General features: G+C 29.2%; 1 protein-coding gene across 1 annotated transcript in view; it reads right to left on the minus strand.

Annotated features, from left to right (window-relative positions):
* Positions 1-1,684: 1,684 nt before the first annotated feature.
* Positions 1,685-27,917, minus strand: part of LOC142318833 (uncharacterized) — a 55,565-nt gene continuing 29,332 nt past the window's right edge. The window contains exons 7-12 of the mRNA XM_075355367.1: positions 25,822-25,974; positions 21,478-21,588; positions 9,452-9,702; positions 8,956-9,081; positions 7,593-7,815; positions 1,685-5,117 (exon numbers count right to left, since the gene is read on the minus strand). Of these exons, the coding sequence (XP_075211482.1) occupies positions 4,936-5,117; positions 7,593-7,815; positions 8,956-9,081; positions 9,452-9,702; positions 21,478-21,588; positions 25,822-25,974 (1,046 nt within the window). The 3' untranslated portion in view covers positions 1,685-4,935. The remainder of the gene's footprint in view (positions 5,118-7,592; positions 7,816-8,955; positions 9,082-9,451; positions 9,703-21,477; positions 21,589-25,821; positions 25,975-27,917) is intronic.

Genomic DNA, 27,917 nt, shown 5'->3' on the forward strand with positions numbered 1-27,917 from the left:
AACTGTGGAAGGTGTTCCTGTTAAGTAAATGAAGTATTGCTCAGAAAAAATTAATTAATCTACAGAAGCATTTTATAGCATATATAAAACAACAGTTACAATTAAGGAGTGTAAAAGACTGAATGAGTCTAAAAGAATAATATAACTTGAATATTAACATTATAAACCTTTACATTTAAATATACTTTTAAACCATCTGTTTATACATGAAGATGATTAACAATAACACATCTATATAATTACATCACATCAAAATAAACATTCAAAAAATTAACATTTAACATATTACATTTTTTAAATTATACTTTTAACATTGAAATAACTAAGAAGATTAATTAATAACATTACTTAAATAATTTAGGTAATTTAACAACAGTATTTTCGTAAGGTTGAAAAATCTATATGTATGGATACCAAAAAGGCAGAATAGTTCTGCTCATTAGGCTAGTTTACAAACAAAATTTGGTAGTTTACAGAGATAATGACAGCACAAAAAAGCTTTTTCGACAAAAAATTTGTTCTATAAAGATAATGAATTTAACAGTATTTACCATCTCAGTATTTAACAGAGATATCACTGCAGTTTTTAAAATTAATATAACATACTATTTAGATTTAAGATCTACACTATCTAAAGCTAATGAAACTATTGTATATGTTAGTCATGAGTGGTTCAAAAAGGATTAAACAACTTAAGACATTTAAAAAATTTATTGAGAAAAGATTTAATTGAAGTCTCATTTCATAGAAAAACACATCAAATTTGTCACACAACATTCACTTTGGTTCGATATGTCTTCAGGTGGGATGTATGTCACAATACAAATAGTCAATTTCAATCCAGACTGCAGCCAGCAAGTTGAGCATAACATCTGCAGCTGTGACATTTTTGAATTAATGCCCAACAAGATCAGCAGACAAAGGTGGTAAAAAAAAATTTATTATGTGGTACATAATAAATTTTTTATGTGGTACGTAAAAAACTATAAGGTCAAATCTGGGAACCAAGGTGGCTAATGCAATTGGACCTTTATGACCACTCCACCGACCTGGAAATCAAGTATCAAAAAAAAGACTTCTAGGTGGTAGCGAGTTGATGCCCTGTCTTGCTGATAGTAATGGCATCCATCTTCGTCATCATCATCTAAATGCGGTATTAGAAAATTGAAGAATGTCCAGATAAATGATACCATTTACGGTTGCCTCCTGGAAGAACAGGCCATTCTGTCTGGAAAAACAACCAGTCTTAATGAAAGTTTGATGCCAAGAGTAAATGTATGCCTACTAGGAGGCTCCCTAGTGTACTTTCTATGAAAATTACATTGAACTGCAGTCGCTGATTCCAAATTGTGAAACCAAACAAACAGCGAGCACACTGGTGACTGAAAACCAAATTTGTAAGTTATTTAAATAAATTTTTATATGCTTTTAAAGTAGTGAAGTCACTTTTGAATCACCCAGTATATTACACCTTCTTGTAGTATACAAAATGTACAATGACACACTATTCAACTTAAGAGTAATACAATCCGTTTATCAAACAGCATATTTTGAATTTTTATGAAGGATTTCATAATTCCACCAATAACCTCAATGTCATGGATGTTGCCAGAGTCATGAGTGCTAGATCATTTTTCTTGTGGTAAATAATGCATATTTTAACAGAAAATTGTAGAGATGAATCAATTACTTTTTTTTTTTTTTAATTGCAATTTTTAATCATGAGCAGTATCCAGTCAGCAATCCAGTGATTAATGATTTAAAGAAAAGATTTTTTAACTTTGAATTGTTTGTTAATGCTTAACATCTCGTGTTTTATATTCCAATCATGCAGCCATAACAATTTAATACTTACCCACCTACTGCACAAAAAATATTCTGTAAACTATTATGTTAAACTCTTGATATCTAAAATACTCTGACATTTTCTTTACATTTATTTTTATTTATTTCACCACTACCATTTCATTATTAGGCAAACTTATGGACTGCTTACTCAAGATTCAAAATAACTTTGCTGGCTACAGTCTGGAATGACATACATCCCACCTGAAGTCAGTCACATTACAAATGGAAGACTTAACGAACCAAAGTGAATGTTGTTGACAAATTTGATGTATTTATCTATGAAGTGAGACACCAACTGAAGCTAAATTCAATAAATTAAATTGTATCCAATTTTCCTCCAGTTATGAATTTTATAATAACAAATTTTAATCATTATCATTATGTTTGTTTTTTTTTTTTTTGAACTAGTATTTAATACTCATTTTTTTAAAGTATAAATATCTTATTTTGGAAGCACATATTTTTAATAGTCATATTTACGTATTGCAAGTTACTTAACATTCATCACTACCACTCATTCAAACAACTACTACTATTACTTCAAACAAATACACATTTTATACATACATTTAACATTAATATTTATTTTACAAATAAATATACATAAAGTATCTGTAAATATTTGTGAATCGTTCTTTACATTTTCTCGAAAAGATATATTTATGTATTATTTTAAGGCATAACAATTATTAGGTAAAGTAGTAATTATGAATGCGATAAAATTATTTAATGTTAACAGACAGAAGTTTTAGAAATAATTCCAATTCAATGGACACATTAAGTAAATATCATTTCAAAGTGATGTTTAATTATTATTAGACAAAAAACAATCTTCCCTTCATTTCTTGCTATTGTCTCTTCTCAGTATCACATTATTTAATATTCTTCTCACAACAATATTTAATATTGAAATAAGGTTAATATAACAATAAAAAAAAGCAGAATAGTGATGGAAGTAGGGAAAACCTAAATATCACTGTTAACAAATTGTAGTCTCTCTCTTTACTGATGGGTGATGTACAATCAGAGTTACTTTCTCTTAGAGCAAGATGTTTGCTATAGAGCCAAAAGCAGTCAACCAAAAAGAGTGAAAAAAAAGATGTCAATACTAAAAGAAGGAATTTATTTACTAAATAAACATTTAAATAAGAAAAGAACAGAGATGACTCAGAATAAGGTATCTCCTTTACGTTTTCAAGAAAAAATACAATTTAGAAATATTCCCAAGAATAGATTTTGACAGCACAAAAATTGTTAAAATAAACTCTTTAAGAACTCTTTTAGTCTTACACATAAAGATCTATATTCAGTTATAAAATTGAACTTCATACTTTCAATCATGTAATATTGTACTATATATTCAAGATTGAGAAAGAATATCAAGTAATTTTATAGAATACCGCTGCCATCACTTCATGTGACCTCACTTGGTCCATTACTTCATTACTTCATGTGGCCCCACTTGGTGCCTGCCAGTTCCCTGTGCTTTTTATTCACCATTTCAGCAACCTCCTCTTTCTGTTTTTTTTTCTGTTTAGCCTCCAGGAATTACCGTTCAGATATTACTTCAGAGGATGAATGAGGATGATATATATGAATGTAAATGTAAATGAAGCGTAGTTTTGTACAGTTTCAGTTCGACTGTTCCTGAGATGTGTGGTTAATTGAAACCACCAAAGAACTCCCCGGTATCCACGATCAAGTATTCAGTATTCAAATCTATATAAAAATAACTGACTTTTCAAATCCATATAAAAATAACTAATTTTACTAAGACTTGAACGCTGGAACTCTCGACATCCAAATCAAATCAGCTGATTTGGGAAGTTTCCTACTTGGTGGGTCAACCCTGTGCTTTTTATTCACCATTTCAGTAACCCACATGCCACACTCCTGTATGGCATGTCCATGCGACATGTCCTAATTCCTGGAATGTCATGGAGTTACAGGAACTCGCTCATTGACATCATGATATCATGAACATGTCATTAATTGGCTAATTTCATTTAAACATCTAAACGCAAAGTTTATATCATTGTGAGAAGGAAACAAACTATATCTTATCTTTTCCATTTGATGCAGTTAATCAGTTAAAAAGAAATAAATTAGGAATTAAATATTCAGTGGTACCAGTATTCGATAAAAGTACAGAATATAAAAAAAAATTTTGGCAGAAACAACTGAATAAATTTAGCAAGGCTAGTGAAAATGTTTTTAATAACACATGCAAGAAGAGTGAAAGCAAGAAACGAATGGAAACAAATGTTTATTCTTACTAAAAAAAAAAAATTCACTAGACAGAAGAAATATCATTAGAATAATTATGCATCACAAATAAATTGAGTTAATGGCATATAAAATGGCGTAGAAAATATAATTTAATTTATTAAATTACAAAAACTAACTAAGATAGACCTCACTGTAGATAATTTATTGTATTTAAATTATATGGATATCACATTTAATATTGTCATTACCATAGGTCAAAAATACAAAATAAAATAGTTTGAATATACTATTATATACATCTACTTGTAAGTGAATAATATTAAAATGAGTATGATAATTTGCTTAATATATTTTAAAAAAGTATGTAAAAATTATAAAGCTCTCATTAGGCTAAATATGCCATGTTATTTGTGTTTTGATTTAAGGGATTTTTTTCTTTTAATTAACTGAGAATCTGAATAACAGTAAGTAATATGATTGAGATTTGAACCCAACACTTCTCACTTACAAGAATATTAATACTTATGTTACATCATATATTAGAAGTAATGGTATATTATTTTTAATCTACACAATTAGTTTATAACATAATTTCACAAAGTATGTGTCTGATGAACCCAACTATAATTATAAGTTCATGACTCTGAATATAATTATTTTTCATCCATCAATTCATTGTAATTTAGCTACAAAATCGAACCAAATCAAGTAGCTACTTTATTCATTTAATGATTTTTGTACCTAGTGTCCTAACATTCTAATATCTTTCAGTTAGAAATAATAATAACAGAATACGTATGATATGGTAGCTTTGTGATATGAACATGCACAGTACCCACAATTTATTAATTTTTATTTTTAGATAAAAAGTGATTCACGATGTTTAATATGCAATGATGGATGGTGCATGTACCGTTGACGAGGTGTTGGTTGTTTTGTAATATTAGCCATTGCACAGCCCATTCCTAATTCCATAGCTCGACATATTGTTTCAAAACAAAACCACGGCCATGGACAAATATCAGAATGGCTATGAAGACCTGAAACATAACTCATTATTTTTAAAGTGACTAAAAGGTCATCTAATAAACTTAACATATATTTTGATAGTTAAAAACAAAAATTTAATTATTATTTAACAAACATTTTTCTCAATAAATGAAAAAATATAGTATAATTTTATCTACCAGTAAAAGTAACAACAATGAACAAATGACATTGGATAGGAATTAGAAAAACACTAAAAATGCCAAGTGTACATTCAATTACATTTCAGCATAGTTGTAATTAGTGGCATTATTTATATTGGTATTCCAAACCAAGTTATTAGAAATAAACATATCCATGGTACAAACTGCATTTTCTTTGTTATTTATTTGATTTTTTTTTACAAATAAATACTGTTTTACAAATACACACACCAGTTAAAAGTATACGGTTTTACAAGTCCATGAATACTTTATAAGTAACTTACCATGATAGTAGATAAAAATTATTTTTCAAGTAACATAATAAATAATACTCACCAATCACTAACAGCTACAATCAATAATATATATTATTACTGATATATTTTTAGGTATTATTACTGATATAAATAGAAATGTAAATTAAATTACAACATAACAGTGAATAATGCAGATCATTTAACTCCAGAAAAACCACTGTATATCCATATTCCACATGTGTATATACATTTATTTATTTATACATAATTTATTTTTTTTAAATAAATTCTTTTAAGATAGATAGATATGGTGATGATATTTTTGTAGTTTACAATCCAGTTATATGTAATGAGCAGTTAATCATTTTGAACAAATTAAATTCCTACTATAGTGGATTGAAATTTACTTTGAAATTGATAATAAGAAAATAAATTATTTAGATGTTAATATTGAAATTAATAATAAAAATAATCAATGTATAACTTCAGTAAATAGGAAACCTACATCTAACAAAACCATTATACACAGATCTTCAAATCACCTATGCTCACACAAAATTAGTGTGACCATAGAGCAATTAATTATACAAAGTATAATGAAATAAAAACAAATTAAACAAAGAAACAGGTATTATAAAACAAACTGCTGTATATAATAGTTACAATAATTCTTAAGTTAACAACATAAACAATAAACAAATGTTAAAAATTAGAAATGATACACATTTAATAACATTAAACAGCACACAAAAAGTTGACAATGTATATTTAAAATACATATATACTGATAAAATAGTTGAACATATTGCAAAGGTTTATGATAATAATAAATTTAAACCTGCATACCAGACAAATAACCACATAATAAAACACCTAATAATTAATAAACATCTGATTTATATAATTTGAGTGGTATTTATAAGATTGAATGTGATAATTGTGACCATATTTATATACAAAAGATCACTAGATCCTTTAAGGCTAGATTCTTGGAACATTTTTAATGTATCTGATCATCTGATTAAGAATAAACATACAATATCTGATATTTGAACAAATTTAAAAATACTGAAATTGAAAAATATAATATGAATACAAAATAGTAAGGGATTAAGACAGTTTAGAAAGATTCTGGTAGATGTTAATTGATGTGACACTTTTTTGCACTGTTTTTTAGCACATTTTTTGCAGTGTACTGTAAAATAAATTAGTTCTTGTTATTATTGTTATTGTTGTGGCTCAGTTGGTCCCCAGACACATTATAAACACACAGAACATAAATTATAAAGCATTTCACAATTTCATCCAGATACTATATATATATATATATATATATACATATAAACATAAAAATAAATTTAATATGATCAACCTTCAGACAGATATTAGGATGACAGTATTTTGAAAGATGCAATAGCGGGCATCACCATATTTTTTGATAGCGATGTATAATTTAATAAATTTCAATCGGTATAGTAGAGTTCAGATAAATGGACAACATGCATATTTGTTTTACTTATTTTAATTTTAATTTTCAATTTTAATTTGATTTTATACCTTGATATATTTTTACTTATATAAATTTTTAATGATAATTTTAATTAATTTTTCATATTTTTAAATTTTGTTTTATTTTTTCCTTTAACTGAATAAAAGTTTAAATTCTTAAAATAAAAAGATTAAAGATTTTAAATTTCAAATAAAATAAATAAATGCAGAAGTTATTATATTTTATGAAGTTTGTGATGTAATTTGAAATGAATATATAAATATGTAATGGACTGAATGTGATAATCGTGACCATATTTATATAGGAAAGACCACTAGATCCTTTAAGGCTAGAATCTTGGAACATTTTTAATGTATCTGATCATCTGATTAAGAACAAACATACAGTATCGATATTAAAACAAATTCTAATAGTCATTCATTATTTATTCTGTACTTTGGTTGATATAATAAGTTAAAATAAAACGTTACACACACACAATTTATTGCATTGCAAAGCCACAACTATTTTGAATATAATATATATGATAATAATATAGCACTGTAAAATGATATTTACCGTACGGGCCATATAACCTGAAAAGATTAGCAAGGCAGAGAAGAAGACCGGTAAAAGCTGTAGCATATGTTACTCTAAGTACAGATTCCACCTGTTGCTTACGACTGGCAGGTGTAGCCTGTGGAGCTGAATGGGCCAAACCACTGTCGCTGTGTGCAGCAGCACGATTTACATAAGCAATGTGATTCAAAATTGTGTGTAGTGTCAAATCTGGACCTGCTCCCTATAAAGAGTAAATAAATACATGGTTAATAAAATAATATTCGATATTAAGCTTAAAAATCTTAATTTTAATTTCAAAACATTAATTTCACTTTATTTATACTGTTATTTTAAGAAACATATTCATAAAAAAAAGAAGCCCAATTTGTCATTTATTAAGTCTTGTTAATAATCTGCAAACGAACAGTGCAAACTTTCTTATCCATATTAATAAAAATTAAAAAACTCCCTATACAGTGAAATTTTTTATAGTTTTAGTTTTCATTTTGTCTTATTATATAAGATGATTTCAATTATTTTTGGAATGACAGATTGTTTTTTAGTCATAATTTTCAGATATCTCATTAATTTTGTTTTTAATTGGTGAATTTACTGAAATAAAAATTAGGCAGAACTACTTCAGCTAGAACTAGAAGTTAAGAAATATTTTTTATTTAAGTTTTATGATAATCTTCATTTTTATTAATTATGATAATTCTTATTATAATTAATTATCCTATTAATTGTTAAAAGATCCTCATTACTAAAGGTTTTACCTGACATAACTACAAGTAGTTTTTATCAGTCAGTTAATGAAATATATAAATATTCCATTTATTTATATTGCAGTTTACATTTTAGCTAATATGTTGTATTAGATGTTAACTAAATTTTAATAAAATATAACGTTATATTGATATTTATATTAATATTATCTTGACTAAGATATATAGCCAGATCACCTTACAATCTAATTATTCTCCAATACTTGAAACTTTTAAAGGAGAACAATTCTGAAAATTAATGGTGTGAAGTAAGAATGGAATTTCATTCAGTGATAGCCACATCTAATAAATCAAGTAACGAATATATTTAATCTATCAGTTAAACTGCCCAGGTTCAGTTACACTACATGCTATAGACAGTATTATTTTTTACCATTACTTAGATAAATTAATATTCACAAATAACCAAATAATTGAATGACTGCATATTCTATACATACCATATTTAAGCGTATAATATGCTTAAATATATTTTTATCATTTAAGATTAACTTTAATTAAAGTTACTCATACAAAACAAAAAATAATTAAGCAATAAGAAAATGAGACCTTCTCATAACTAAATCTCATATACATATAACTTAATTGTAACATACTGCTAATGGCATTGCTTGGTCCACTGGCTGGGTTTGCTGAGGAAGCAGTGAAGTACTTGCAGTTGGTTGATCTTCATCATCACTTAATGGATCTGCTGTTTTCTTCATTTTAAAACTAATCTTTGTCTGTAAAAATGAGAACATACATACATGTATTTTCTCCGTATAATTCTTAAAACTAAGTTTAAGATAGGTAATTTAAATATATCTGTCATGTTACATTACAAGGTAAATTAAACACCATAATTCACCAGAATTTTATTTTGTTTTATATTAACTAGAAAGTTATTTTATTGTATCCTTTATCATGTTCTTCTAATCCATAAAGAGTTTCTGAAAAAAACAGGAAAAGTGGTATTAAATCTATGCAAAATATCAAACAAACAGTTTCCTGCTAACACAAAGCTACCTAGAATATTAGTCATTGATTTTCAAGATTAATGCATATATATATATATATATATATTATTTATCTAACATTTTAATGAAAACATACCTTATTAAGAACATCTCTGGCAACACCAGAAGTAGTTGTTGTTTGTTCATTATGTTGAGCACTTCTCCAACTCAGATTTTTCTTTATTCGTACTGATTGTGTTGCTGTTGGTTGTTCACAACTAGTGGGTGTGGATGGTTCTGGGTTAGTAATTGTGCTAATATTAGTACTGTTAGCATTGTCACATGATGATTTGTTTGGTGATTCTGATGGACTGACTGATGATGATGGTATTAATGAGTAACTGCTTTCTGTAACAAATACATATTTATATGAAATCTGAATTAATGACATGAAATCACAATTAATTCCTTCAAATGTAAGTTAATCTTTCAATACATTGAAGGCAGTGTCTGCAATTGTTTTAAATCGCAGCACGTTTAACAAAATAAAAAATTACAGTTAACTATGAGTAAAACATAAATTCCATAAAAAACAAACTAAATTTTTCATTTCATTTTCTAATCAAATTTATTTAACATCCTTCAGTTAACCAATTAATGATACAACTTTATGTATGATATGAACTAGTTTTAAAAGACTTTTATTCCAAAAAACTTCATGACAAGAGTTGATGTAACTGACTGTTAACTGACCAAACAGCTATATGCTGGTTATTGCTAGCTCTTTATGCTCATTATCATAAAAAAATTTAATTCTCTGTAATAGGTAACTGCTTGTTCTGAATGAATAGATGAAAAATAAAAAAATAAAGGTTTGGGTGTGGATGTGTGTATGCATGTGTGTGTACATGTGTATGTTAAATTAACTACCACAACCCTCAAATACATTTCTCAATTCTAACATCATCTTCAGTCGTTGTTTTTGTTATAATTCACACATAAATTATTACAGTAATAAAATGTTATTAAATAATAAAGAAAAAAATCTCTGTATCTGAAATTAACTGATTGGCTTGTAAGTACAGAATTTTAATATCATGCAGTTGATTTCAAGTTAGCCAATTTTCATAAATACTAGAATTAATGTTAAGAATATTTTATAAAAGGTTTTACTGAAGCAATTTCACTTCTAATTTAATGTTATTTTTCTATGAAACCAACATTTAATAAATGTTTATTCTCCCAGCTGACCATAAAAATTATATATATAATCCAATTTGATCCACCTAAGTACATAAATTAAAAAGAAAGTAAAATGACACATACCTTATTTTTTCATAACCTTTACAGGTTTTGCTTTCATGGCAACCCACATCTTAAAAAGATGTAATTTTTGTTTTTTAAATGTGATTTTTAATATGTTGTTATCAAACTATATATTAAACTTAAAAGACAATTAAAATATATATAAAAATGTTTTGATAATATATGAAATTCCTTTACTTAATGTCTTTTCTTATGAAATTAAAATTGAAAATTAAGAATTAAAATATATTTTTTTTTTTAAATCACAATTTAAAACTTTTTTTAAAAATATATAAAAAATTTAATTACAGAAATTAAAAACTACATATATAAAATAAGATGTCAGAATTGATAAAATTAAAATAAATAAATACTATAAAATATGCTATGGGTCTTTGCTAACCAATGTTACAGTACTATAAGGTTTTAAATTAAATTGGACTTATGTACTATCATTATTTTTACCTGAATAAGTGCTGCCATCTACTGCAGCCCTTATAAGTGCGTCATCTTCATATTCTGTTTACAAGTTGATCAAACTGAATTTCCTCTTATATATAAACATATTATATTTCTCTAAAATGTTTAAACTTTTCTTTTTTTTCTTTTGGAGTTTTAGGGGCATTGACTGCTATGGTCATTAGCCCCTTCCACAACAAAAAAGAAAAAGATTCTATTTCCTTCCAGTTCAAAACAACTGTAGCGACATAATCAATTTACAAAATATCTTTGCTCCCCTGACATAGTAAACAACTAGTCTTGTCAAAAAAGAGCATCCAAAAAAAAAGATTTGTCAATGGTTATTGATAACCCCCAAAAAACACAACATGACAAGGGTGTAAAGGCCCTTGTCATTTTAAAATATGTCTAGCCATTTCTTACGAAATTTAGTCAAAAACTTTCAAACGAAACTTGTCAGTGATGTAAATTAAAATGTACATCAATAAAATCTATTAATAGAAAACAAAATAAGAGGGCCCTTGCCATATAACATCACACGCAAAACACATACATAATCTCAAATACCTATATTAATTAAATATTAAAATTTTATTTATTTTTAAAAATCTCAATCTAGATATTTGTTCTTTCGCTTTCTGAAATTTATCGCCTTTGTTTTCCTTTAGGCCATCCTTTTTTCTTACTCTTCATTTTCCTGAAGGCCTCGATGTCAAAATCTACTGTGTCCGATAACATCGATCCGTCAGTTCCTCTGGTGGAAAACGCGGAGGATCTCCTGCTGCCGGTATTATTGGATGACACCGGCTCCGCTGGCGCAGCCAGAAGAGCACATCACAGTCAAGACTGGATGTGCTCACTGCAAGAACGTAGGGGACGATCGAATGTCTTGCCCTCTCAGCTAAATGCCTCTGTGATTTCGGAGGCTCCATTTTAGCTTTCTCGAATCTTCCTTCTCTAAAATAGGTATTTCTATTTTCGCGGGTCCCGGAGTTGGATTTGTTCAATCTGAACTTTGGTTTTAATTTGTTTTGGACTTCGGGGTGCCTTAGAATTATTTGTACGCTCATTTTTCGATGAACTTTCAACGCTGTTGCTTTGGCAGGTCTACTTTTGTTTTGTACGACTTTGGGCTGCTATCCCTAAAGTATCGATTCCTTAATTTCTGGTTAATAATTTTTTTCCACAACCTGTGCATAAGTCGTGGTCTTTGGCGTTCTGCTATGCACGATTTTCCTGGCTTCGAAATAACTGACCTTTTGTACGGTCTTTACTTCCTGTATTGCAATTTCCTCCTTATATTTTGGACAATTCCTTGATTGTGCGCTATGGTGTCCATTACAATTTACACAAATCGGTGGGTCCCTGCACAGATCATCCGGTGCAAGGGGTTGTCACACGTGCAGATCTGTTTCCTCGTGCATCTCGTAGCAGTGTGTCCGAATCTTTGATTTCCGAAACACCGCAATGGTGTTGGGATGAACGACGCACTTCAAGCCTATGAAATCCTGCCTTAATTTTCTCTCGACATTTAGGTCTGTTAAAGGTTAACACGTGTGACGCGGAGGGTAAAACTTCTCCGTTTCATCGAGTGTTTAGCCGTCGACACGCAATGACTCCTTATCCCTAAAGTTCCTCAACAATTTCATCCTCCGTGCAGTTAAGCAAATCTCTGCACACAACTCCTTTAGAGGTATTTAGAGTACCGTGTGGTACAACCTCGATAAGTCCAATCTTCTTTGCTTTTAATAACCGAGAAGATGTCGTTAACGGTTTCTACAAATAATCCCATCGCAGTTTTCCTTGTATCTTTAACCGGTCCTCCAGCTGCTTCGGTGATGCAAGATCTGTCATGAAGGGACTGATTTTAGAAAAGTCATTATCCTTTTTCTTTATTATTAAATACTTAGAAGTAGGTCCTATGCTCTTAGGTCGAAACATGGTTCGATCCTTCCATTCTAGAACTAAAAATTCCTCCTTATCGCTAAACTCAACGCTTTTCCTCATCTTTGCAACCGAAGAAAGAGGTTCTCCAGACCAAGGGTTTTTACGTGGACCCTCTGCCACGGAAGTTGTGGAAGCTGTTGTTTCCATAATCCTATAAGTCGTTAGTCAAAATGTCACAAGGCGCGGGCAGAGAGACGGTTGGGTGTGCCCCGGATCAATGATCCTGCCTGGGTTCCCCCAGGCAGCCGCCTCCCACAAATTTAACCCGAGCCGGGGAGTAAGGTACAGCCTGACCCACGATACCGACATCCCAGGGCTCGCACGTAGCAGTAAGAGCTTCGACACCCTTACCCATGGGACAATCCCTCCCAAAGGCCGAAGTGACTGACTCATACTGATTCCAAACTCGACTCAATCTCTAGTGATATACTTGGTCCGGCTGAAGCACTCTTACTGTTTTTTATGCCCTCTGGGCTTTTGGAGGTTCCGTAGGTGCCAGTTCAGTAACTTCTACGTACGGTACTTTCTCTATTATTATTTGCAACTCCATCGGATTACTTCCACGCTTTTTTCTGCGCCCTTGCCACACCCTCCCTCGCCTTATGGCTGGTCGAAGGAGTAATGGATTTGGCTTTATCAGATGTTACTCTGTCCTTATACAAATTAGTTGGTGGCCTCATGATCACGGGTTTTGTTGTTTCTTTCCGTGGAAGGCGTTCCATTCCATCGTCCATGTGCGTATGAGTTTTCACAGGAGAAGCTATTTCCATTCGCTGACCAGATTCCAACTCTATGTCGATGATTCTTTCTATCATATTCGCAAGGCTTGGTGCAAGCGTGGAAAACAGCTGCTCTTTGTTAACTTTCGATGACGAAGGGGTAGTAGCTGCTTCAGCATATGTCGTTGTTCGTCGAGGAGTTCTATTACTAACGATTTTCCTCGCTTCGGGGTAACGTATTTTCTGCAACGTCTTGACTTCCTGAATTACCGTCTCCAATTTATATACAGGGCAGTTTCTTGAACGACTATTATGATGCCCTTTGCAGTTAATGCAAACAGGGGGACCATTACACGGATCGCCTTCATGAGTTTCAACTCCGCACAGACAGATTTCTTGTCTTACACATCTAACTGGTGTGTACGAAACATTTGAAACATCGCATAGGTTGCGGGATAAATGCATGCACACCAGACGATGAATTCCAGCACGTACTCTTTCAGACAATTTCGGTCGATTGAAGGTTAACACAGGGACGCTGAAGGAAGAACTTCTCCATTTCTCCTCATGGTCAACCTGCGGCAATGAATTACACCTTGATTCGACATCTCCTGTACTATTTCCTCTTCTGTGCAATTAAGAAGGTCACGGCAAGCAATGACTCCTTTCGACGAGTTAAGTGTACTGTATGGTTGAACAGACACAGGGAATTCACCGATCTTCTTTATAGCTTGAACCTTTAAGCTTTGATTATCATTTACGGTTTCAACGTACAAACCGTTATAAGTCTTACAAATCTCCTTAACAGGACCACCAGCACAATTTGTGATTTCTCGGGCAATCAAGAATGGACTGACTTTCTAGAAGTTTCCATTCTCTCTCGTTATCACTATACGCCTAGGTTTGCGCGCATTTGCTGCTGAACAGAACTTTACGCAAATGTTTTTTAATTCTGTCAGTGTCTTTCTTTATCTTATCAGATTCCCTGCTGCGTTTCCGCTTTGCTTCTGGGGATGTTTCTAAACGAGGATATTTACGTGCACCCTCTATCACGTTGGTTTGTTCAAGGTGTTCCAGACGAGTTTGGAACACCTTGAGAGAGTTAGAGTTGTTAGAGTTTGTTCAACTGAAAAGTTGAACCTTCTGTAGCAAGGCTAGCCGCCGGTGTACACCCCCACTCCAGGGCTATATGTCCGGCATATGTCCTGGCAGAGAGCGGATGCGCAATCTCTGCTCTGACTACAGACTCCTACACACCGAAGCTTTCAGAACTCCCATGCATCGGCATACATGGGCACCTTCATTACATGCTTGCCATCGCAAGGGTCATGTGGACAACGGAAGAGTCTCCGTTACACCTGCAATAACACGACCCTGGCCGCCACATCGCCAGCTCTAAGTCTGCTATAAGTCTATATCCAAATCATTTAATTACCTATGATCTGCAGGTGGCCAAAAATCCAATCTATCTTAGTGACCTGAAGGTGGAAGACAGATCAAACAAAAGAAACGCATTCCGAGGAAAATACTCGGTGCCCCGTTAGCCAACTGTATGTAATGTACGTATGTACAGCTGTTGCCGCCCTGGATATGAAACGTAGGTGTTGTGTGCCGGACATGGGTATTATCTACCTCAGGGCGTCGTCGTCTAATTTTTATAGTGTCTAATATTCTAATATGTTCAAGATATCTGGTTTTAAAATATCTACTAGTTTTACCTATATAAATGTTGTATTACCTATCTAATATTGCTCATCACCTCATAAACATTCTATTTTTAGAATTCAAACCAATTTGGAATTATTGGAAATTAAGAAATATGATACAAATAATAATAATAAAAGTTTAGATATTTTGGAGAAATATTATATTTATAAATACAGAGAGTAAATTCAACTTGATCAACTTGCAAACAGAATATGAAGGTGACACACTTATAAGGTTTCCAGTAGATAGCAGCACTTATTCAGGTAAAAATAATGATAATGCATAAATCCAGTTTAATTTAAATTCATACAGTAATATAACATTGGCTAGCCAAGACCTATGGCATATTTTATCCTATTTATTTATTTTAATTTTAATTTTATCAATTCTGACATCATATTTTATATGTGTAGTTTTAAATTTTGATAATTACATTTTTTAAGTATTTTTAAAAAAGTTTTTAATTGTGGTTTTTAAAACTCCTTTTTATTTTTATTTTTAATTTTCAATTTTAATTTGATAAAAAAAAGAAAATAAATTTAATATATTATCAAAAAAAATTTATATAAATTTTAATTGTCTTTGAGTTTAATATGTAATTTGATATAATAATTTAAAAAACTAAAATTACAACTGAAGATGTGGGCTGTCACGAAAGCGCTATTGTAAAGGTAATGAAAAATAATGTGTCATCTTAATTACTTTTTAATCTCTGTACGTAGGTGGATCAAGTTGGATTATATATACAATATATATTAGTACAGATGGATATGGGTTTTGAAAAGATTGACTTTAGAAAAAAAATTTAGGTATTTAATCACAATTGAACAAGTTAGAAACAATTTAAAAAATTACGTATACTGTATATAAGTTGTTCAACTGTGATAAATTTGCATTTCCCTTCCAAAGATCGATAAAATACTTTTTAATTCAAATTTGCAGTTCAATTTCAGTTCTTCTTTTAGCCCGTTCTTACATAAGGTGATAAATATTACATCAAAAGGTAAATATATTTAAAACATTATTTAATTAAGTCAAAATAATAAAAATATTAATTAAATACATTTTTTTTAAAAACATGAAAAATTTTAATTAGAAATGAGTTTATATAATCGAAAAAATAAGCTAAAAAACAAAAAAAAAATGCTGTCTCCGTGACAGTGATAGCAATCTCGGCCTTTCATTCAGAGATCCCAAATTCAAGTCCTAGTCAAGCATACATATAGCATTCATATGTTAAAAAATGTCCATTTCGATATTCCTATATACAAGCTTCTGTAGTGAATAATACATCAGGCAAAAAAAGAAATTAAAATGAACATTTTTTCAAAAGAAATAAAAATAAATTTTATATTGAAAAAATAATTTAAATAATAAATAGGTGATAAATAAATTTAAATATAATAATTCTCTTAATAGTTTGATGAGTGCCGAAAACTTGTTTTACTTTATTTTTACTTAAGAGTCTATAAATATATATATTTTATTTAGGTTTAAATACGTTAATAAAGTAGTATATTTTATTTTAAATAACTTACAAATTTTTTTAAGGAAGAGGAGAGTTTTTTTAGCCTCCGGAACCACCGTCAGGTATTGCTTCAGAGGATGAAATGTAATGACAATTTTCTAGCGTGTTAAAATGCCATGCCTGACCGGGATTCAAACCCGGGACCTTCGGATGAAAGACCGAGACGCTACCACTCGTTTTTTTTTTTTTTTTTGTAATATTAGTTCAAAAGCAAAAACACAAACAAACAAAGCAAACGTAATGAAAACAATGATTCTCGGGTACCATAATTGTATTCATATAATGATACTTTACTTTTTCTTTTTTTTTTCTTAAATGCATTAAATATATTATTTTTAACTTTTTTTTAAAATAAAATAAATGTTGCAAAGTTCTGCGCGAGAAGACCGAGTTTTCGTTTCCGACGCCTTCACTATTTCGCAAACAGAAACGAACTGATTTTGAGAGTACAACGCGTTGCATACGTTCGATTAACGAGTAGATCCTAAACAAAAGCATCTTAAGTTTATTCTCACTCACCACTGTGAATCGCTAGTTAAGAGCGTATGAAAAATACATCAATACAAAGTCCTCAATTAACCTCCAGTAACCTCAATTTGGGGTTGTGTTGTCTATTGTAGACCTTAAATTAAGCGTAGCTGAAAAACGACTAAACCACTCTTCATCAAATTTTCACATTCACAATTTCAGGTACACTACTACAGCATACCTAAATTTCAAAGAAATTGATCCAGTAATTTTGAGCATTTTATTATTATTTTAATATTTCCACAAATTTTATTCATAGGTATATATACATATATATACATTCTATTAAATAAACAACCTACAGGTATGTAATATCTGAAGGTGAGTCAGTAGTACGCTATGGCATCCCCTCCACTGCTCTTCAGTGGACATCACTCGGCGTCTTCTCATACCAGCAGCCAAAGTAGTGTATTCCAAAAGTGATCAATTAATTTGCATTGACTTGCACAGTATCTAACTATGACGTCACTAATTATGACGTGATTCATTATTATAAATTAAATTAAACTATTTATTCCTAATATTTTGTTCAAGATGTATACGAGGTATATGTTGTTTTTTTGCAAGAATGTTAAACTAAGGTTTTATTATAAATAAACAGAAACAATGATGTAATACAAAAGTGTATGACATGAGTTGTTTATTTATAGGCTATAATGTTATGATTTTCTTTGATGTGGCGTAGTTATTTACGAAAATTATTTCTAAATAGCACGTACCCACCAATAATCAATATTCTTTTGAGCTTTGTATGACGACATAACAGCAAAATAAAAATATTAAATTGTATAAAAAAATACATAAATAAATTGTTAAAGAAACGTGAATAAAGGTAATATAATTATAATCATTATTAAATTTATTATTAAAAAAAAGTGTGAATATTACAGAGATAAGTTCGTACTGTAATAAATATTAAATTAATTTAATTAACTGAAACGTTAATTCGTACTATATTTTATAAACGTAAAACATAAAATTACAAAATAATTTGTTATAGTAGCGCAAATAAATACAGTACAATAAATAAATAGATGAAATAAATAATTAATAATTAAACGAAAATCTAAATAAATAATAGCAAAAATAAATGAATATGGTAGAATAAACAATAATAAAAATATGAAAATAATAATAAATACAAGTCTGAATCATTTGGAGATCTTATTTTTGTAGCAATCAGTAACACATGTTCCGCATGCCGGGTTAGAGGAGTGGTGTTGATGAGGCAAGTAGAGGCAATTTGTAGGGAGGACCCGCCTTCAGATTTTACATACACTACAGCGTACAGAGTACAGAATATTGAGATATGATATATCTATCATACCTTAATTTTTCATGAAAGCACTTTCGCGGGATCCCACATCCTCAGTCATGATTGACATAATTCCGTTATTACATAATAAAAATAGAAATACTAAAATAATGATAATTGCATATCAATTTAAGAGTGCTGCTATCAGTTGCAGTTTTTATATGAAATTCTTCCTCAAACTATGTGATAGTTTATCAAATTCAAATTTTTGTACATAATTGTGTGTAATTTTGTATGTTGTTACATATGTAATATTTTCTAATATATTTTAATTTTATGTCATTTTTATTAATTTTTAACATCAGAAATGTTAATCTAAATCTAGATATGTTAATGAAGTGTTAATATCAGAAATAGAATATTTACCGTTTATTAAATGGTGAATTTTCATATTAGAAAAACCTAATTTATTATTTTTATAATTTCAATAATGTTCAAGAAATATGGTTTTAAAGGATCTACTTGTTTTTCCTTTATAAATAACAACACAATCATCACATTTAATTTTATAAATTCCATACAGATTATTTTCTTAATTTTATTTTTTAAATATTTTATTATGTGGTTATTTTCTCAATATTCTGTACTAGGTGGTTTATTTTATAGAATTTAAATATACTTTAACAGTACAGAGGAGTAATATGAGTCTTAAAAAGATTAATTAGAGTAAAGTAATATATATATACAAGGAAACTGAATGGTATTTTCATATTCCTCATACCTGAAAACAAAAAAAAAATTTTTAATTTCACCACCTAATCCCACAGTGCGACCGAAAGTAATAATGTAGTTTTCTTCAAAAAGTCTGTAAAAAAAAATAATAATTCCGATATATTAAACTTACCATTTATTTAAAATACATTTTCTATTTTCTTAATTTTTCTTTTACATCTGACTAATCATCCAATATCCATTAACTGCGTAATTTTCATTTTTCTAGGACTATACCACTCTAATTTATTTTATGAAAAGAAACTCACCTTATCCAGCTGCAGAAAACTTTTCCTTATATCTTTTGAAAGTGCTTTTTTAGTGCATGCCCCAGAACTACAAATTCAGTGGATACAAGGCAAGATTACCTAAAATACATGGCAATATTAAAACTTGGAGAGACTTCCCCTGCATTAAACATTTAAAGGCAGCAAACCACCAGAAAGTCCACGGCACAACGTACAAGTTTTATTTTTCTTCCTGTATTATACCAAATTAAATACATTATCCTGTTGTAAACTACTTATCTTGTCATTTCAACTATTTTGACAACATATCAGTACAATAATATTTTCAAACTATTCTAATCTAATATTAATTTTGTTATCTTTATTACTAATAATCTCACAGGTTCTTTAACAAGTTTAAATTACATTTATTACTTACTTTTCAAAGAAAAGTACTTTTGGTTGCACTATGGGATTGGGGGTGAAATTGAATTTTCTTTACGTTTTGAGGTATGAGGAGTAATATTATATATAATATTAAATAATATTCACTTAAAATGTAATTTCCTTTTATATATATGTATATTTCCTTTTATATGTATTCCTTTTATATATTTAGGACTATGTATAAAATTTTTTGCTTGAAAATTTCCAAAACTACTATGTTAATTTCATTGAAATTTAGAAGGTTGGTTGATTCATTCTTCAGTTATGCTCAATTTAAGGTCAATAATAGACAACATAAATTGAGGTTGTATTAGTGTATTTTTCACACACGCTTGTGCAGTGAGTCACACCAGTGAGTGAGTTTAAACTTGATGCTTGTGTATAGGGTCTACTCATTAAAATATACTTTAATATTAAAAAAAAAATTATACCTCTTTTAGTTTTCTCATTTACTGTATGTTTTGTATAATTCTTGCATAAAAAATTATATAAAAATTATATACATTTGTCATCAAATGTATATAGTTCTTTATACTCTGAAGATCAGTGTACTTCTGACAGCAAAGTAATGAATGACAGCATCGGAAACAAAAAGTCAGTCGTCTTTTTAAATTTGTACTTGTGTACAGTATTCTAGCTTATTGAATTTGTTTATAAATTTATTTACATCATCAATTACTTAAAATCACAACTTTCTGAATGAAAAACAGAAACATTGGTACTGTCACCAACACCAGCAAAGCTTTTTACTTTTATATTTCTTATTATAATTTTGAATTAAATTTGTTACAATTCTGCTGTTTTTGTTTATGCATATATCTTTTTGTATATTATTTATAAAGTCATCATGACCATTCGGATTTGGAATTAATTTAATTAGTTTTAATATAATTGTTTAATCTTTATTGTTTCCTATTTCTGATGTATATATATATGTATACCTCATAAAGTATGTATGTCTTATTTAACCGTGAAAGATTTGAGTTTTTTAACTGGTTACATTATTATTTGCAACATACATGATCATTGATAATAAAAAAAATTGCATTGAGTTGATATATATAACTTATTCGCCAAATTAATAAATTAGTATACAGATTAATTTATTATAAAACAAATTAATCTGATTAACAACTTCTAATCAAAAAATGGATGATTAAATGGATTAAATGAATAAATTTAAGTAATCAGTACTGAACAATTAAGAAAACTAAAAAAGCAAAGAAAACAATAGATGCAATTATTTTAAAGCAGATTTTCATTTGTCTCATGTTATTTAATGTACTCTACTTTGCCTGGATGATGACAGCATATCAGGTAACCTTTGGCTAGTTGTTGACCTGCTACTCATGGATGATTTTGGCCTAATAGAGCATGTAGAAGAAGTTGAAGTTGATGCTTCTGAAACATAAATACACCAGGAATTAAGCTGATTGTGTTAAAATTACTAACACAATTTAAGACATCAACCACATTATTTAATACCAAAAAAAAGGCTATTTAAAAAAATCAAAAATGTCTCATACTCTCATAACAGAGACAACAAATAGTTTTTGTTGTAAGGAACAGTAACTAATTATTTAATTCTGAATAACTGTGTTTTTTTTTTTTAATCTGAGAAATGTTTTTGTCAGTTAAAATGGTAGAAGTAGTTTGTAAGGTATAAATATATTTTTCTATTTTTTTTTTGGAAATACAATCTTTTTTTTAAGGTTTTGTTCTTAGGATCTTCATTATTGCCAACAATTTCCTTATATCCAAGTTTTCACATAGCACAACTTCACACTCCAGCCTTTCACTGTATGAAGAATATCCCTTCCAGTTTGTTATTGTATTGAAAATGTATCCAGATTTAAATAGAGGAAGTAAAGACCTACATATTTAATATGAACTTTGTGATGCAACTCTGATCAAGGGTTTACCATGGATTTCCTTGAACCACTCAGGCAAATTCTGGTGGTTTTTTTTTATTCATAGAATAACATATTACAATCCCTGACATGAATATTATAATGCATTATTATATATTATCAGAATAAAAGGTTTGTAAACTATTATGTATGGAGATATAGCACAACAATAATTCAGTAGCAATGAGGCAGTTTTAAAATAAGTGACTTCATTAGAAACATCTGTATTTTGTAACATGGAATGTCCTATCATAAACTGTAATTTATCAGTAACTATTGGCTCAGATATGCTATATACCTCATTAACATAGAGCTTGCTGCAAACCAGAATAAATTTGAAGGGGAAGTGATTGAGGAAAGAGAAGGAAGAAAGAACAAAGGAGAAGTAGCATAGGACGTATTACACTATGTACAGGTAGCACAACCAATCTTGATGCTTGGCGCCATGATAAAAACAACTGCACTTCAAATCATTCTACTATCCTTTTAGCATAACATTTGATTCATTATCTAACAGCGAATGGGTCTTCATAAGATGTATTGTAGTGTTAATATTGGACTGCAGAACAGAATTTTTTTTAATTTTGATCACCTCAATGTATAGCTATTATTTTGAACATTATTAAATTTTTAAATTTAATTTGATTTTATTATGTATATAAAAGATATGTTAAATTTAATTGGTTTATGAAAAAATGTTTAATTAATATCAGACCATTTTCTGCGAAAAAATATGTTCTTTTTCAAAATGATAAATGTAAGAAGAATTACAGAAGCATTTATGTGAAGCTGGAAATTGTACAAAAGAATGCCTACACATAAATTGGTATAACACACAAATCAAAATGTATTACCTTCATTGAGTGTTGGTGTTCCATTTTATTTTCAAACAGATATTCAAAAATTAAGGTAAGGTAATGATTAAATACATTAAATAATGAAATCAGAAATTACAGCAGACACTAATTGTTTTTAAATGTTAGAACAAAAAAAAACAATTTTAATCAAAGACCATGAATGCCATCCACTTTGCAAGAAATATTAGAATTTCTGAGGTTATTGTCATAAGAATCATCTTCGTAATCATTACTGCCACTTTATCCATCTTGTAAAAAAATAATAAATGATTCCATAACATTGTCAATAATGTGTTTTTGTTGCATATATTCAGCTTCTGTTTCCATAACTTTATCACAATACAACTTACAATTTTTTTCATTCATGTCAGTCACTTTATTTTCACATAGCTTTCGAACATCTTTGATATCAAAAGTTATGTTATGACTTGCTTCCTGTAACTTTTCACTAAACCATTTTGATAGGATTTAAATCCGAGTGGTATGGAGATAGTCAGAGAACCTCATGCTGTTTTTTTTTTAAAAGTTCATCAAACTCATAGACAGTAAACTTTTTTCTGTTTGTTTTTACCAATTCGTATGTGTGGTATCAAGATCGAGGAAAAATGAGGAACACAATAATTCTGCAGCTATTTTATCATATCTTCTTTTCTAGAAAGGGATAGGGTGAGTTTTCAGAAACTACCACATAATTATCGAGACACTTTGGAATTAATATCTCTTCTGTCCATTTTAACTAATCTTCTACTTTCATATACTTCTGTAATCGCCACTTTTTAAACTTTCTTGCCAAATTAGTAAGGCAATTGGTGTAAAACACATTTCTCCTCTGGCATGCATTATAATAAGATTATAATAAGTCTGTTGCCTTTTGAAAGAAAAAACCTTCAGCCCGTCACCTGAATCACTGCATTACAATTTATTTGCGGTATGAGAAGATAATATATATGACTCGTCGAAGTACACTATCGACCTATTTTTGGTTGTAAACTTTTTTATGGCAGTTAGATCTGTTACCTAATATCATGTCACTCAGTGAGTACCATCCTGTTATTTTCAGTTTTTCTTCACCTAAAACCTATTTCTTTTTTATTCTTCTCAAACTCGTCTCTTTTCCTGAGCCAGTAGAATCGTTAACCACTAATATTATCTTTTTCATCATCGGAGTTCTTTATAAATTTTATGAAATTCGTTAATAGTCTATCTCACCACAAACTTATCAAAGTCATCTAGCCCCGTTGCAGGCTTTTCAACCTAACATTACAATAAATAAAAATTAATTAAAAATAAAAAATATAATAAAGCCTGTAGATTAATATAACAATGTAAAGGAAGATCTCTAACAATTGAAAATAAATATCAAAATAATAACAGAATAAAATTAATAATAGGCATAAAATAAATGTCTCACTTGACTAGCATTTCATAATCATATAATTAATTTATAAAATTTGAAAATAATAAAAATTTAACTAAATAACAATGTGAACAAGTGTAAAACAGCCCTCAGTAAAATTTAAGAATCAAGTTAAATATAAAATAAAATAAGTACCTCTCAACAATTACCATCTTAAAAGATATACAATATGGAGAAATTTAAAACAATAAAAACTTGTTAATGAAAAAATTAGAATGTTAAAGGCTTACAAAACAATAAATAAAATTTTAACATGGAATTGCATGATATGTAAACTAAAATATTTTATTGTTATTCAAAGTACATTAAAAGGTTCTTGCCATCTCAAATTTTTGACAGTGCCTCAAAATATTTGCACTCACAAATAATTTTAACAGGCTGGCACAAGACAATCAATTGTATCCAGCACAAATAGGGAGCATCAACAGAAGACATAAAAACAGAAAAAGGCTGTAAGATAATCTAGCTTGTCCCAAATGTAAATGGGACATGACAGTTTAAGTATTCTTAAATCTTCCATGGCAATATTTTGTTTTTAACCTGATAGATTTTTCTGCACAATTTCCTGACAGTAATTCGTTCTCATGCAAAATTTCACAGAAGATATAAAATTAGAAGCAAAAATGGAGTCTGTGGAAACCTGCTGAATGTAAGTTTCTTTAGCCCTTCAATGGCTCATTCATTAATGAAATTCCTTAATATTAAGAACCCAGTATAAGCTAAGATCAATTATTGACAAAGAGAGTGTGATAGCAGATTACAAATATATAAAAGATTGCATAGCGTGCTCTGTACTCCTGACAGAATGATTGTAACACACTGAGTAATAGAATGTATCCATAGTAACAATTTTCACTGTCTTCAAATAGCCTAACGTAGCCTCAACTTATGGTAACTTAGATACACCAAAGATAAACATTTTATTCCAGATTATAAACATTCTTCCTACAAGACTACCTTACCATCTAATTTACATTCTAAATTTACAAAATTATCATAAACCTAATGGTATATATTATCATACTCAGATTAATCCGACTCTCTCTCTCTTTTTTTCTGTTTAGCCTCCGGTAACTACCGTTTAGATAATACTTCAGAGGATGAATGAGGATGATATGTATGAGTGTAAATGAAGTGTGTAGTCTTGTACATTCTCAGTTCGACCATACCTGAAGATTAATCCGACTCAGAAAATTTCAACTACAACTCCAGAAAGTTGATAGAGAGAGAGTGTGGGGTTGACTCAAATATCAACAGGGATAATCATACAGGTGTCTATCAGAATGTTCATGGAGCCTTTTCAACAAAATGTATAAAATATGATGATGAATTTGTGATACTCTTTAACAAAATTGAATGGAACTCATAAAAAGTCTCAACTGCAAATCAACCCAAAAGTTAATAAAACCTAAAAATTATATTGTAAGAAAAATACTAAACTATAACCAACCAGGCTGTATGTTGTTTGAATTTGCATCATTGCATCCACTAATAATAGTACTATTTGCAGCAAACCTTGGTGCTAGTAACGTTGGCACTAGTGCAGCTGCAACAGATGTTGCCAGGTTGTTATATGGAGCAAGCATTGCCAGCTGCATAATTCCTACAACAAAGAAAGCATTATCTTGTATTCTCTAACTCTGTATCTCTGTAACATAAATATTCTTGAATCTCTTCTCAACATTCAAACACTTAGAAACTGTTCAACTTCATGTTTGTTTGTTTCTTTGTACTTGTTTACAAAACCTTTAAATGTTCTACTAAAAGTGTTCAACTTAAGAGTACTAAAAAAGGACTCCTAAAATAAAGCTAATTTGACAAAACAAGAATCTTGGAGATTTTGATTTCTCTGTTAATGACAGTAAAGTGTTTTGGTTAAAAATACATTTAAAAGCAAAGTAAAGTTTTGAAAAATGACACAAGAAATTTTTACATAATTTTCAAGTTATTTTCTTACAGTTATCACACTATGGTTGACAAGAATTATAGCAAAAGATTTTTAATTATTTTTTTTTGCATAAAGAAAATTTTGTTAATAATAATAATAATAAAATATCAATAATAATAATTGATATTTGTAACTGTTAATAAGTTTTAAAAAGATAACTTTCATTATGTAATAACACATATCTTAAACAAGATAAGAATGGCAAAAATACAAAAATTATATTCAACAGAATTTAGCAGTATTGTTGAAATTTATTTAAATGAACGATTAGATTTTAAGGAAACTTTTGTTAACATGTATACTTTTAAGGAATTTTTGTCATTTCCAAAATACAGTAAAAATTATCCATGACGGAACCTAGATGAAATCTAAAAAATCTTTCTAGGGTAAAAACAGAAAAAAAATAAAACAAAAAGTAGGCCATAAGTTATTGTAAAGTGGTGTGGTAATAATCACAACATTAATTCTAAATATGTGATCAAAATATATTTTTTACATGTGGTATGATTTCAAAGGCATCTATCTATACACTTATTATTTTAACCCCTGTTCGTTAAGACTTTGACAGGTGAAGTTTGTCAAATAGTGATATTGACTTAACCTAATAAATACAAATAGTATTTGGCTTCACTAAATACAATAGCAATAAATATCAAATATCATTGTTACTAACTAAACCTTCCATTATTATTTAAATTTGTAAAAATATATTCTTTTAGTTAAAACTACTTTTTGCCATAATTAAAAATTAATTATGTTAACAATATTTTTTTCATAGATGAAACATAAATACAAATACATTCTACACAATTTAAATTACTAATAAATTAAACCACATATTTTTTTATTTCATTATTGTGATAACTGCTCAAGATGGCACTTGACATTCAACTTAAAGAGTGACAGAAATGAAGTAGTATAAATCAAATAATGTAAAAATAATGAAATATGTGATAAAAATATTTTTTTGACCCGTAATACAAATACACTTTCAATTGTAATTGAAATTTGTATCTGACACACATAAATGTTTTTATACAAATTGTTAGTAATAAAATTAACATTTCCTGTTTTATATAAACAGGGAATGTTGTTATATATATATAAATGTTAAGTTCGTTTGTGTACGGCTTCAAAAACTCAAAATGTTCTGCACCGATTGAGCTCAAATTTTAGCACGATATATAACCGGCATCAAAGATTGTTTTCATCTATTTTTAATAAATCTATCTATCTATCTATCTATTTTTAATTTGTACAGTTTTTTAATAAATAAGAGGCTAATAAATTAGATGGAAATGTAAACAAAGGAAAACCAATCAGATCAATGCAAGTTGGCCGCTGTCAAACACAACGACCAATCACAAAGAGCCCGTATGGCCGTTGCCAATGTAAGCAAAATCACAACTGATTAAGTAACAAATTTCTTTGAATTATATTTAACATCTAAAACATCTGTATTTTATTAAAAAAAAAAAACACCAAAACAAAACGAAAATCCACCAAAACGATGACGTACAGTAAATAAATTAAAACACCCAAGTCTTAAGATAGACTTAAGACTATGCAAACAAAAAAAGTCGAAATAACCAAATACA

This window comes from Lycorma delicatula, chromosome 2 (genome assembly GCF_047948215.1).
Source record: "Lycorma delicatula isolate Av1 chromosome 2, ASM4794821v1, whole genome shotgun sequence".
Classification (NCBI taxonomy): Eukaryota; Metazoa; Arthropoda; class Insecta; order Hemiptera; family Fulgoridae; genus Lycorma; species Lycorma delicatula.